Source organism: Epinephelus lanceolatus, chromosome 8, assembly GCF_041903045.1.
Source record: "Epinephelus lanceolatus isolate andai-2023 chromosome 8, ASM4190304v1, whole genome shotgun sequence".
Lineage (NCBI taxonomy): Eukaryota > Metazoa > Chordata > Actinopteri > Perciformes > Serranidae > Epinephelus > Epinephelus lanceolatus.
This window is the reverse complement of record NC_135741.1, coordinates 30,543,900-30,557,262: the sequence shown is the minus strand read 5'-3', so window position 1 is coordinate 30,557,262 and position 13,363 is coordinate 30,543,900. Positions and strand designations below refer to the sequence as shown.

The window sequence follows — 13,363 nt, the reverse complement described above, 5'->3', positions numbered from 1 at the left end:
TGTCTCTGGCGTTCCTATAAGTCATCATGTCTACAGTTAGAAATGTTTGAATGTCATTAAAAAAGAGTCTTATCATTTTCATTTTCCAATAAGCCATCAACAAAAGCTCATCAGCCAACTGCAGTTATTTGCAGTCTATACAAAAGATTGTTAATAAACCATGAAAAAGGATTCATTGAGTAATCTATTCATTTTGCCGGTGTAAATGTTAATAAGTTGTTTATGAATTTTATCTTGACGCCCTGCAGCTCTTTTCCGGAAGCTACGTGGTCAAACAGTCATCTTCCTGATGAGTTTAAGAGCTAGCTGATGATGATGATGATGATGATGATGAAAATAGAGGCATTTCAAAACATATTATTAGTAGCATATAAATGACCTATAACACAAACATAAATGACTTATTAACCTTTAATAAAGTCATTAATGAATACCTATAAAGCCTTTACAGGGGCTTACTCATCAGAAAATGGTACCTAAAAATTGAAGCCATCAGTATCACTTGAAAGATGCTACACAATATTAACCATATAAAACAGCAGAAAACCAACACGTTCTTACTCCAGCCTTGTCACATATTGATGCTCGGTCATGGATTTGAACATATGTCATGAACACGAGCATGAAAGAACATGAAAGTCATGAACATATGACTTGCAAGGTATCCCAGGTGTGTTGGTCGTTGACGTTATGGTTCCATGTGAACTTTAGCCTGTTGCATGCATTGTGTGTTTTCAAGATACACTCCTGTTTTACAGGTTTTACAGTTTCATTACAGTCTCTTTCAGTATAAATGTACTACATTGGTACAACACAGCGGATTGATTTTTTTTTCCTTCAACAGCAAATGTACATGGTCATGTTTAGCCAACACACACACGTGGTTAGGTTTAGAAAGACTTAACAGAGTTTGGCTTCGCATTCATACAGGAAGTGAATACGGGCCTCCCATGTCAAAGTCAGTGGTTGTTGGACCCATCCATCACCCCTCCCACCCCCTTCTTCTCAGGCTCTTCATGCCCTTAACTTTTGTTGTTTTCCGGCCACGTTTCCCTGATGCTGCCAGGCGCCATTCCACAATATCAATGACCAGCCATATCATGCCGACATAAATGGATGGCTTTTTTTTGTCAGCGTCTGACAGTGGAAGGTTAAGAAAACCTGTTTGAGATGAAACAGTTGTGGCTGATTCATTATTAACCAGGAAAAACACTGTTTGATTTCAGACCCTATCTTCCAGTCAACAGCCAAAATAAATAGTTTTTAAAATGGCCACATGGTGGTGCTATCCCATCCAAAAACTTGTTCGCTTAGAGTTGGCCCTTTCCACCCCACCCAAGCAATAAGCAGTTGCTTGAGGCCGCATTTCGAGCTACTGTGTGAATGTGTCAAGATCTGACACGATTATGGTTAGGGTAAAGAGGTCATGGTGTGGGTGAGTACTAGCCAATCACAGCACAGTAGGGTGGGCCTAGGTGAAACGAAATAAATAAATTATAATAACGCGGTCTAGCACGACCCCCAATATTCTCTGTTTGGCCATTTGACGTGTTTGAGTCTGAATAATAACCATGAAAAGGAATAGTGACATCTGGCTTTTCTTTGGAAAAGTTACTGCCTCCATTGCTGTATTTTTATGGAGTTTCTTATAGGAACCAAAAATCTGATTCTTATGGCATGTTTCCATTGTTGTAATGAGGCAAAAGAAAGGGAGAAAGGAGAAGAGATGGATGGCAACAGAGGAGGCATGGAAAAGAGAAAGGATCAATGTAAAGGTTTAGAAGAGTCTGTGCGCACGAGTGTGTGTGTGTGTGTGTGTGTGTGTGTGTGTGTGTGTGTGTGTGTTAAGGAGATGTGCATTGCAAACAGATGAATGTGACTGGAGTTGTTCAGTTGTTTCCCCTGGTAATAAACCAGAAAAAGTAAAGGAGGTCCTGCTAGCACAAAACACACACACACACACACACACACCTTTGCACTTGCTCAAGAAATAGTATGCAGTAAGTATCCGTGTGACAGTGAAGCAGATCAGTGCTGGGAGAAAAAAATGTGAATTGTGCAGAAAACCTGCAAAAATTACAGTGGAAAAGTTTAAAACCTTTTAAAAACTTCATTTATTTAGAGAGGTGAAATGATTCACACCCAGTTTATAATCTGAGAGGAAACTCCATCATCAAAGACATGACGTGAAAGTGAACTTTCACATAGTTTGAGAAATAGTGTGTGAACTGCAATACAACATTCACAAAATAACTCGTGGAAACCACAGTTAAACAGGTCACAGTCAGTTTTCATTTTCATTTTCAGCATTTTGTTTTTTATTACCACTATGACTGTCAAAAACTATTCACTAATAGGTCCACTGTTTTCAGAGCCCTTTGATGATCCACTGACGTCAAAAAGCCCCCCAAAAAATGGCAAATTTAGACAAACTTTAAGTTTAGCCGGAAAAATGACTTGTTGCTTTTAGAGGAAATTCCTTTGTTTTGTTGGTACTTTTTTTATTTATTTACAGAAATCATTTTTGTATTCTCTTAGCCACTGTCAGCTGGGATCAGCTCCAGCCCCCGCCTCTGTAAAAGGATAAGCGGTGACAGATAATGGATGGATGGATGTTTGTACAACGTATGTGGTTTATCATTAACTTACAGTGTTTGTTTCTATAATTGCAAATGAACATGTTTCTTATATTTATCTCGCTCAGCATAAAAAAGTATCCTGTTGATGACCCAAAGGTGTTACGGTTCGTAAGATGTTCGAAAAGAAACTAAAATGTGGGCACTTGTGTTTACAGCATTAAGAGACCCTGCACCCTTATTTACCCAGCTGCAGGCCACAGTTTCATCTCACCATGTGTGCTTTGGATGAATCACATAACAAATGCATATAAATTCATATTTTAATGAGGAAAAATCCACTTGATTAAAACTCTCCTTGCCATTTACCCCTCCTGTCACTGTGTGGGATCACTGTTCTCTTCACCTGACTGTTATGTATGAACTTTGACCCTCCCTGCATGGGTCAGCCCTCAGAAGTACAGCCTTATTTCGTCTGAGCATTTGACCTTTGACCTTCAGTCTGGGGTCATGGTCATCAGAAGCAGCAACAAAGGAACACCAGTGTGAGGGCAAGCTGCTTCAAAGATGCACAGCCTTCAAAGTTGTGGAGCTGTTTCTTTTTAATTCATTAGCCCTTCACCAAAGAGACGTGTGGGAACCTGAAGGGCTCCTTGTTGGGGTCAGAAAGGTCCCTATCAAAATAAAGGACAGTGTATTATATGTGTTGGTTCATTAATGGGAAGGCAGCGCAGCCAGACACACTGTAATACCTCATTTTAATCCTTCTTTTTAGTTATTCTACTGTCTCTGATGCCCTCTGGTGGATCTAACATGGAAGCAACTTTACTGAATATAAGGGAATCTTAAAACAGCAATGGTTCATTTATCAAGGGACATTATTATCCTCAAAACACAACATTTTGTTATGTCATGACTGATATGTGAGATCATTCTAATGGCTTACAGATCCTGCAGGTCTTTCCTCTGTCCTTTTCCTGTTTTGGATCATTGTTCTGACCACCAGTTGTGGATACACTGTCTGTGTCTTGACCATTAAAAGCAGCAGCAGAAAAGAACAGAGCAGCTGCTCAGTGCTACAAAGCCTCAACAAAGTTGTAGAGCCATTTCATTATAATCCTACATAGCTTAATCCCAATAAAAACATCCTTAGTTGAGACCCTAATTGGGTTGCTTGAGAATTGGTCATCTAGAATTTACATTATATTGTCTACCTGTGCACCTTAGCATATTTGAATTCATTTGAGTGTTGTGGGCTGTGTAAAAGTATGACGCGTTTATTATGAAATACTTGTGTAACAGGTAAGAACAAATGAGACAATGGATGCGAGGAGGTCTCATGAAGGCTGCAATTCAGACTTAACATAAAAACATAATGAACATGTCAAATGGAGCAAACAGTGCATTTTATTTTCTCAGAGAAACAGCAATGCATGGGATCTAATCTCAGAGCTACACTCCGAAGCACAGGGGGGCGCTAATGCTCCTAATACGCTGATTGACTTCTGCCGTTCAAAACCCACAAAAGAAGAAATGCTGCATCCATGGAAAGACCAGCTGTGGACGAGCTGTAAGTGCAACATACATGCATATTGTACGCTTATTTCATTTGTCCTTAAATTGTATTAATGGTAACATATTTTGTTAATGTAAGCGCATCTAGTAACTAGAAAATACAATTTCTGAAGAAACTGTGGTGTGAATGCTGAATGTTGAAAACCTGACCTCACACACACACACTGCACTGCTGTCTTGGAAAACGCTGTCTGTGTGATCAGGGACTAACATGTATGAGGCTATATGAGGAAGGTAAAGTAGCAGGAATAGTTTAGGGTTTAAAAGCGGAATAAATAATAAGTTGTAAAGTAGGCTATGAACAATAGAGAAGACTTAGGAAATGCTTTTTTAAAAGTCAGAACATGTAAGGTGTGTGTGTGTGTGTGTGTGTGTGAGGAGAGAGACTACACTGCACTAACTAGTTAATCTCAGTCACCTGTGTGTGCAGCTGCAGTCAGGGTTGCCATGGTGATGGTTACTGCTAAATGGTCCCTGGGTTTTAGTGGAATTTGAAAGGTAAAATACACCTGTAATGTATGAAAGATGTGGACCGTTTTAAAATTTAAATTGAGTTTCTAGGAGAAAGTTAAAGATAAGAAAAGATAATCCTTAAATCGTCCCACAGTGGGGGAAATTTGCAGCATTAAAACAGCAAAGGGATAGTGCAAATAGGAAGTATCAATAGAAAAAAATAAATTACAAAGCAATATAGAAATATGTAAAATAAGTAAATTGTACAAAAACAAGAGCAGTATCATAAGCAAACAGTATAAAAACACAAAGCAATATGATAAAGAAACATCAGAAAGAAGCAGAATATAATCAAGAGACAGACTGAATGGCTGATTTTACATTATTGAATGACGGAAGTATATATATTACACAGTTTAACAATACAGATATTGCACCTGAGTGATTGATTGTAATAGACAGGCTGAGAGGTTGAATGTTCATGGTATTTGTATACTGGGAGTAGTGTTGGTTGTGTAGTCTGACAGCAGCAGGAAGGAAGAACCTGTGGTATCTCTCCTTCAAACACCACAGATGAAGCAGACCTGTCACTGAAGGAGCTGACAAAGTGTCCTGCATGGGGTGGGACATGTTGTCGATGTTGGCTGTCATTTTCCTTTGTCCCACCACCTCTACTGGGTCACGATAGCATCCCAGGACAGAGATGACCTTCGTTATCAGTCTGTTGAATAAATACATGAAAGTTTGAAATGCATGAAAATGTTTAAATTCTGAACATGTCCTTCATTCATTTAAAAGTGGATTTTTTTAATGGAATATGTGCAGTATTTCTGAACACAAAAATTAGAAATGATAAAAATACAAGCACTAATGTCAATCATTGCTCTTAATTGAGCGTACCTATTTGAATGCTAGAGGCATTCACACAAAATTAGCGTTCTACCTGGCTAGCCTAAATTACATAATTGAAAATTAAGAAAAAATAAAACATGTTAATTAGTTCCTCTTTTAGCTACTGCTAGATGATTGTATTGTGCTGTAAAGTGCTTTATTGAGTTTATTACTTTTTTTTTAATCCATTTTTCATCCATTTATAGATGGACGAGTGATCTCCCCCTACACTCTTAAACCCAGTGAACTCCACACGAAAATCAGCTTCAACTTTAAAGTATCTCAGCTACAGAGACACCTGCTCAGTTATTAGCTTGACTGACAGTTGGGATTGTCTGCCAGCGTCAGAGGAGACACTCGCCACCTTCACTTCCAGTATGAGTGAGTTAACAGACTTTGACAGAGGCCAGATAGTTGGAGCCCAACTTGCAGGTCTGTCAGTCAAAAAGACTGCTCAGTTATGTGGTGTATCGAGTCAAACTGTCCTCAAAGTCATGAGCGGCTATAACAAACATGGACAGACTTCATCAGCGAATAACAGTCGGCACAAGCCACAGATGAAAAGGACAAGGCCGCCAAAAGCTGCTGCAAATGGAAAAGCTGCCAGTAGGAAACCAGTATGTGACTCTAAGGCTGACGCACAAAACACTGATGAAGAGAGCAAAAGATCTGAATGTCAGACCAAAGACCAGGAGTGACTTATGTTTGATGTGATGTAGTCAAGTATTCTGTCAGCTAAGGTACATTTCCAGGGTTTTCCCCTAAGCTTTTTTTTATTCTGTTTTGTAAGAATGAGTAACTTAAGTTCACGTTAAACCAGTGGCATCTGCCTGTGTTTGGGTGCAGCACTCAATGTTTTTTGTTTTTGTTTTTTTCCACAAGCAATTAGTTCTATGCTGTGTGCTGGCAAGAGACAGTGTTTTAAGTTGATTGTTGTGTACTGGCTGCAGTACACCAAGGTCCATTGTACTGATCCTCCTGAGACTGATAAAAAAATGTTTTAACTTTTTTTTTTTTTTTTAACATAATTTAAGTGATTAGGATGTAAGAAATGTGGCACAGATTTTTTTCTTCTCAAACTGGTTATTTATTTCTGTTTTATAACATGTATTTTGTACTGGAAATCAGGTCAATCGTTTCCACAAAATGTACATAACAATACAGTACATTTAGATTATATGATTAAATTCACTTTTAAGAAGTGTAATAATACAAATATTATAATAATAATGTTGTGTATTGTTTCTGTGTCACTTTTAATCCAAAATGGGCACTGGGTGTCAATAATTTCTTCCTCAGCTCGTCCTCCTATGTGCATTGAACATCCTGCTTTACTGTCTAGCTTGTCCCTCACAGAGCACACATAACGGATCGCCTGATCTCAGGAGGATATGTATACGGGTTTCTTAATGATAATCAAGATTTTGTTGAGAAGGAATTCTGAGAAGAAAAAAATGAAAGGGGATAACAAGAATTTAGACATGTGAATGTGTTTAAGTGGACCTGTTTTGTTCATTCAAATTCACAAGAATGTGCTATATTTTTCTCTGTTTGTGGAACAATATGAGAAGTGCATGTATACTGTTATATTATGTCAATAAGAGAAAACACATCAGTGTTCTCCTGCCTGGTCTTTTTCCCGTGTTGAATCACTGTTAAAGTAGAATAAAATAATTTAAAAAAATAATAAATAAATAAATAAATTAATAAATTAATTAATAATAATAATAATAATAATAATATAGTAGTAGTAGTAGTAGTAAAAATAATAATAATAATAATAATAATAATAATGATAATAATAATAGAAAATTTAAAAGATTTTAAAAGTAGTTATGTGAGCAGCTGTTATGACCCCTTTATTCTGAAATCCTCTGACCGGAAGTAGCAGTTCCTCTCCTCCCCGGTGAAACACAAACACAGCTCGGTGATAAAGTAGCGGTGGACGGAGTGCCAACCTTGTCCAATTATAGTTGTAAGTAAAACACTATAGTCAATGAAATGCTTATGTATTTAATTTGGCATTGAAACTGTGACACTATATTCTGAGAGCGTACTTTGTTGAGGGAAGCTAATCTTGCTACCTGGCTAGCATCGAAAATTAAACATCGAGTTGATTGAAAACCTTTGACCGTCAACAAAAACTGAACAAACGCTAATAACCGTCTCTGTTTATTTAAACTGTATCGTAAAGTGTTTGGTTTATTTTGTCCAGCCCCTGTCAAATGAACGTTTCAGGTAATGTTAGCTTGTACACGGTGGTTGTGTGAACCTTGATACAGGATTCAGTGTCACACACACCTACCTTAGCACGCAGCTGAGTGTCGGTGTAAACAAATACAATGATTTGAAATGTTAACTTTTGGTATCTCTTATTTCTTTCTTCGTCCATTTATAGACACAGTGGTGGATGTTTCCCTGGATGTCTCTGCTCCAATGTACCACATGATGGAAGCACCATATAACAGAGGGCTTTGGTGCACCTAAGCAGCAATTACAGGCCCTGCCACCTGCCTGTCACTTGGGATTTCCTGCTGGCTCCAGAGGAGACAGTCAGCACTTCAAAAGCAGTGATCAAAGCAATATGAGTGACTTAACAGAGTTTGAACGATGCCAGATAGTCGCTGCGCGGCTTTCAGGGGCATCTGTCACAAAAACTGCACAGCTGTTTAACGTGGCAAGGGGAACAGTCTCCAGAGTCATGACTGTGTACATCAAACATGGACGAACAGCATCAGCAAAAAAGAACAGCGGGCGCAAGTCAAAGCTCACTGAAAAGGACAGACAGACACTGCTCAGGATAGTCGACGAACACCCTGAGTACACAGCCTCAAAAATAACCACAGAGTTGAATAGACACCTTTCTCACACTGTCTCAGTAAAGACTATACGGCGTGAGCTTCACAAAGCTGGTATTTTCAGAGGAGCAGCCAGTCGGAAACCAGAGACTGAGAGTGACACACAGGAGCCACATGGAAAGAACAATAAACCTGAACCGGACAAAGAGTGTGACACACCAAAACATGGTGAAGAGAGCACAAGACCTCAAGTGCAAACAAGTGACAGTGAGTGTGGCACACAAACGCCTGTGGGAGACAAAATGTTATCTGAAGCCCAGGCTCGTTTTGAAGACTACAACACAGAAAAATCTGAGGACACAATACAACCTGGATCCCAAGTCAGTGGAGAAGAATATTGCACTCACAAGCCTGGTGAAGAGACCACAGGACTTGAACCTCAGACCAGCGGAAAGGAATAATGTGTTGTATTTCAGCCTTTGTCATATATCCAGATTTATCAGAATAATGTAAAACCACAGAATGCCTTCATCCCTTTGTGTCATCAGCTGTTATATGTCACCAGGAATCTGAAATAACATTTCAGTTTCTATATTATTTATTTTGCATGAATTTAAATGGTGCAATATTCAGGCATTTCCTAAGCTTTTTCATTTCTCCTAGTTTACCAGCAAACATACCTTAAATGTAGACTGTTAAGAATTAGCCTAAATAGTTGAAAATATCCATATCGTAGATGTTTAACAGAAATATTATGATATTGTTATGATAAAGGAAAACACTCAGCTTAAAACAGTTAATGAATTAAAAAATTGAGTTTGTCCCTGATATGTTGACCCAAGTCATGCTGAGATGATACCTGCTGTTTTACACCCTATCTTGTACTGTAAAGTGTGGCCTACTTGAGGTTATATCTATCAAGAAAAAACTTTTGTGGATAAGATGTGAAACCAAGTAGCAACTACAATCCCCTAGGAGTATATAATTCCAGCACTGTCTCAAAAAGTCATACTGTATTGAAGTCACAGTTGCAACATACTTTATGAAATATGAAGTTGTGTTTTATTCCATAAGATGTTAGATTCTTAGCAGTAAAGCTCCATAATATGTGTCTCATATGATGTCTTGATGGGGGTTTTCTAAAATATGTTTTGATGTATCATGAGGGCATTGAGGGTAACAGAGAAGTACTGTATGTTTTGGGGCTTGGTCGACAGGTTCTCAAACTATCATGCTCAACTGCAGTGGTTGCTGCTTGCTCCTCTCATCTCAGCTTCACTCAGGCCCTAAACAAAAACAAACTCCAGATTTCAGAATGTCACTTCAGCAACCTGGATGGTGCAGATGAAGCACTTTTGTCTACTTTTACAAAATGTAAAAATGACCTCATGAAATGAAACTTTGGAAATGTTCACAGGCACCACTTAATCTTTGCTACAAATGTATTGATTGACCCAACTCTAAGGTATTGAATCTGAATCATCACATCCCTTCCATGCCACCTTTGCTTTTGTACACATAATGTCGTGTTTGTAGCATGTGCGTAGCTTTGGCAGGGATGGGAGTGGGACACAAAGCATCAGGCAACGTAATGTTTTTACTGCATATTAAAACATTACACTTAAAAAACAAAGCCTGTGTTCTATTGTTTGAGTAGAAATATACTCAGCTCTGATGTCGTAATAATGTTTCTATATTGTATCCACCCCATTTAGATCAGTGAGGCTAGACAGTATATTAGAAACACCTCTCAGGACAAGACATTACAATAAAATAGTGGTGGAATGAGGATTCAGATCCTTTAGTTAAGTAAAAGCGTCAACACCACTGAAAATACTCCAATACAAGTAAAAGTCCTGCATTCACTCAAAAGTAAAAGTATGTAAGCATCAGTAAAGTATCAAGTAAAAGCACTCACACTGCAGAAAAAATATCCCTGTTAGTGTTTAACTATATAGCAGTATGATGTTTTTTTATTAATATTACTGGTGCATTTATGTGTGTGCTGCACCTTACTGCTGTAGATGTTTAAGATTGTTTTTGGTAGTTTAATCTGCAGCAATGCATCATAATCTATAAAATCATCATATATTTGTAGCATCACTGTACTGTGAGAATCACTTATTTTTAAAAAGTAAATTTTTCATGAGCTCAGTCAAACAGTATTAATACATGTTTTTCACCGGACAGGAAGGATATGAAAAAAAAAAGTCTCCAAAAAGATCATAAATTTGAAATCACACGTTTCAACAAACATAAACCATAAACAATTCTGTTTGAATGGTAATTATTATAAACTCTATAGGAAATGTGAGAGAAATATATTGTTTACATTAAAAAGCGCTGACATACATAAAGTATTCAGTATTTTTTTTTCACACATGCGCGTTTGAGAATGACGCAACAACGAACCCGGAAGTGCATTTCCAGTAGTAAACACACAGCTGTGGTAGCTGTGTTGTTACTTTCAGAAAGATGGTGTACGTGTCCAACGGTGAGTGGTTTGTCCTGTGTCTTAAACCGTTTTCTCATCTCTTCTGTAGGAAAATGTAGCTTTGTTGTTGATATAATTTTCTGTGCCGAACTTTTTCAAATAACTTTATACTTTAATCTGAAATGCGTAGCTTTAGCAGGTCGTTGGGCTGAATTCAGCTAACTAACAGCTATCTTAGACTGGCTGGGTCTGCGTAGTAGGAATAAGTGAATTAATCCAGCGAGTCTTCTACAAAAAGGTGTCTACTGGTGTTTAATCCACTGTTCAGTTTAACATGTTAGTGTTATTGCTGTAGTTCGTTGAGTGAGGGCCGTGCTGTTTTGTGTCTCGCTTTCAAAATCGGATTAGCTGTTAGCCAAAGTGTACTGAAAGCTAGGTTAAAGAGGTACAGCCGGTTAAACCATTAACATATAAACGGAGGAGGAATGCGTACACACACTATTGGCTTTCAATGTGAATAACCTCACAAGCTATTCCGTCTATCATCACCCGATCCTTGTTGTCTCACCCATTTCTCAGGTCAGGTCCTGGACAGCAGGTTCCAGTCACCATGGAGACTGTCCTTACTGGTCGATCTGTTCTGGGGAGCAGTGGAGTTCATCGGCCTGTTGTAAGTGTTACAAATTTGTCTAATGTCGTTGCCCTGTTGCCAGTAAAACTGATGTGAAGTGGTGGAATAGTAAGATAGCTACAGGAGTCTAAAGCCACAACAGTAGCTCTGTGAGGCTGTACATACTTATGCTACATGTTAATGTCAGCACCCAAACATACTCACAGTGACAGTGCTGACATGTTGATGTATAGCAGATACACCGTTTACCACGCTCAACATTTTAATATATGGCTTTAGGGAAGCTAGAAGACCTTATTAACACATATTATAAACAAAGAAAAATGTATGAAAACCACCCTTTTTGATGCTTTTTGTAGTAAATTCTGCCTCCTTAGTAATCTCTAGAAATTAATTACAAATTAATGATCAAGACAATTTTAAATTATGAATTCTATTTTTTTGTTTTGATTATTTACAGTTTATGCAATTAAATGTATTATCTTTTTTAGATATTTTATTTTTACTCCTCAGAAACATAAGGGTTTTAATACTGTGTTCAACTGGCCTTGTCAGTGAATTTATTATTTGATAAAGAGAAGAATTTGGGCATCAGCATGCTAACATTTGCTAATGAGGTGGATGGGAATGGCAGGTGGTTTTTTTCAGGTATTTAGTCATGTACCAAAGAATTAAGTAAAACAATGATATTTTTGTATCACCACTTAACACTGCTGTCCGCTCTGATCTTGTTTGTCCTCTACCAGTTTTAAGACATTGATTCACCCTGACATGACAAAAGATGGAAACTCTGCCACGTCACGCTTCACTGATAACAGAGGGTAGGTCTCCGGGGCGCACTCATGTCTCCATATTCACACACACACACTGGGGACAGGCCCTCATTTCCCTATATCGTTACATTGATGGTTACCTAATCTGATGGTGAGAGTGTAGTCCGTGTGGTAGCATGTTTTTGTCATATGTAGGAACTAGTTTAGAATTTTATTTGGAATACATTGGTGTAAAATCTTTAACTGCCCTTTTGGATCAATGTAGAACACCCACTGGTTATGAGACTTTAATTTAAAATATTTTATAATTTAAACAGAGTTCTGACATGAGAGCTACTCTGCAGAGTTTAAACATGATGTTATGCTGATGCCCACTACAGCAGTTTTGAGTTAACTGTTGCATTGTTAGTTAAGTGTATTTCAGGAAGAGATTGTGTTTTTCATTTATGTTGCCCATCCCTTGCACTTTAGTTTGAAATATCTAAGATAGACTAGAAAATGACAAACAATACTCAAGAGCTTATTATGACCCTTTTAAGACATTTATCCTCATTTTAAAATATTGTTCTCTCTCCTCTGTTGCTTACTTTTTCAGTCCCCCAGGTCCCCCTGGTGGCAGAAGACAGATTGGAAGAATAAACCACGGTGCAGGTCCCACCCCTCCACCAATGGGTGGAGGAGGATGAGGAAGGTGAGAAATAGTTTTCTTCTAACTAAAATATTATTCATTAGATAAACTCCTTGTTGATATCTGGCAACTTCTATTTCTGGAGCCTGTAACACAAACTATGAGTTAAAAGACTAAGCTGTGAAGAATGTAAACATTTCCCAGTTGTTTTTTGCAATGCCCAACAGATATTTGTAAATGATGTGAAGACATTCTTACTCCTCCCCTGTATAACTCTCTCTTCTTTCTAGGTAAATGCCTACACATCCAGTGTAGGCGTGGGGCTTGGCACGGTGTCTGTTTGCTGAGAACATAAAGAACAATGGTGATGTCACAGTGCTGAAGCCCCTCTTCATCAGCTGCTGCTGCCATGAGCAGTTTCTTGACGCCTTTCTGGGAATTCCTACACGTAGGGGCCAGAATGGCTGATGCAGCAGCTATCCACATAATTTTCTCCCTTTTCGTGCTTCTTCCTTTTTCCTTCCACTTTCTTTTCACACCAGTCTCACAGAGATGCGTGTCACTGACATTTTGGTTATGATTATGGGTCCTGGAAAACATGAAG

The 13,363-nt window shown here is 38.2% G+C and overlaps 1 protein-coding gene and 1 long non-coding RNA gene across 2 annotated transcripts; both read left to right on the top strand.

Moving 5' to 3' along the window:
* Nucleotides 1-4,054: 4,054 nt before the first annotated feature.
* On the top strand, nucleotides 4,055-7,107 carry LOC117257800 (uncharacterized). Its single transcript, XR_004501727.2, has 2 exons — nucleotides 4,055-4,146; nucleotides 5,702-7,107. It is a non-coding gene; the product is annotated as an uncharacterized LOC117257800 (long non-coding RNA).
* Nucleotides 7,108-10,677: 3,570 nt separating this feature from the next.
* On the top strand, nucleotides 10,678-12,826 carry selenok (selenoprotein K). The gene is made up of 4 exons (XM_033628460.2): nucleotides 10,678-10,787; nucleotides 11,307-11,397; nucleotides 12,105-12,179; nucleotides 12,727-12,826. The coding sequence occupies exons 1-4, from the start codon at nucleotides 10,769-10,771 to the stop codon at nucleotides 12,824-12,826; spliced, it is 285 nt and encodes a 94-aa protein (XP_033484351.1). The 5' UTR covers nucleotides 10,678-10,768.
* Nucleotides 12,827-13,363: the final 537 nt, after the last annotated feature.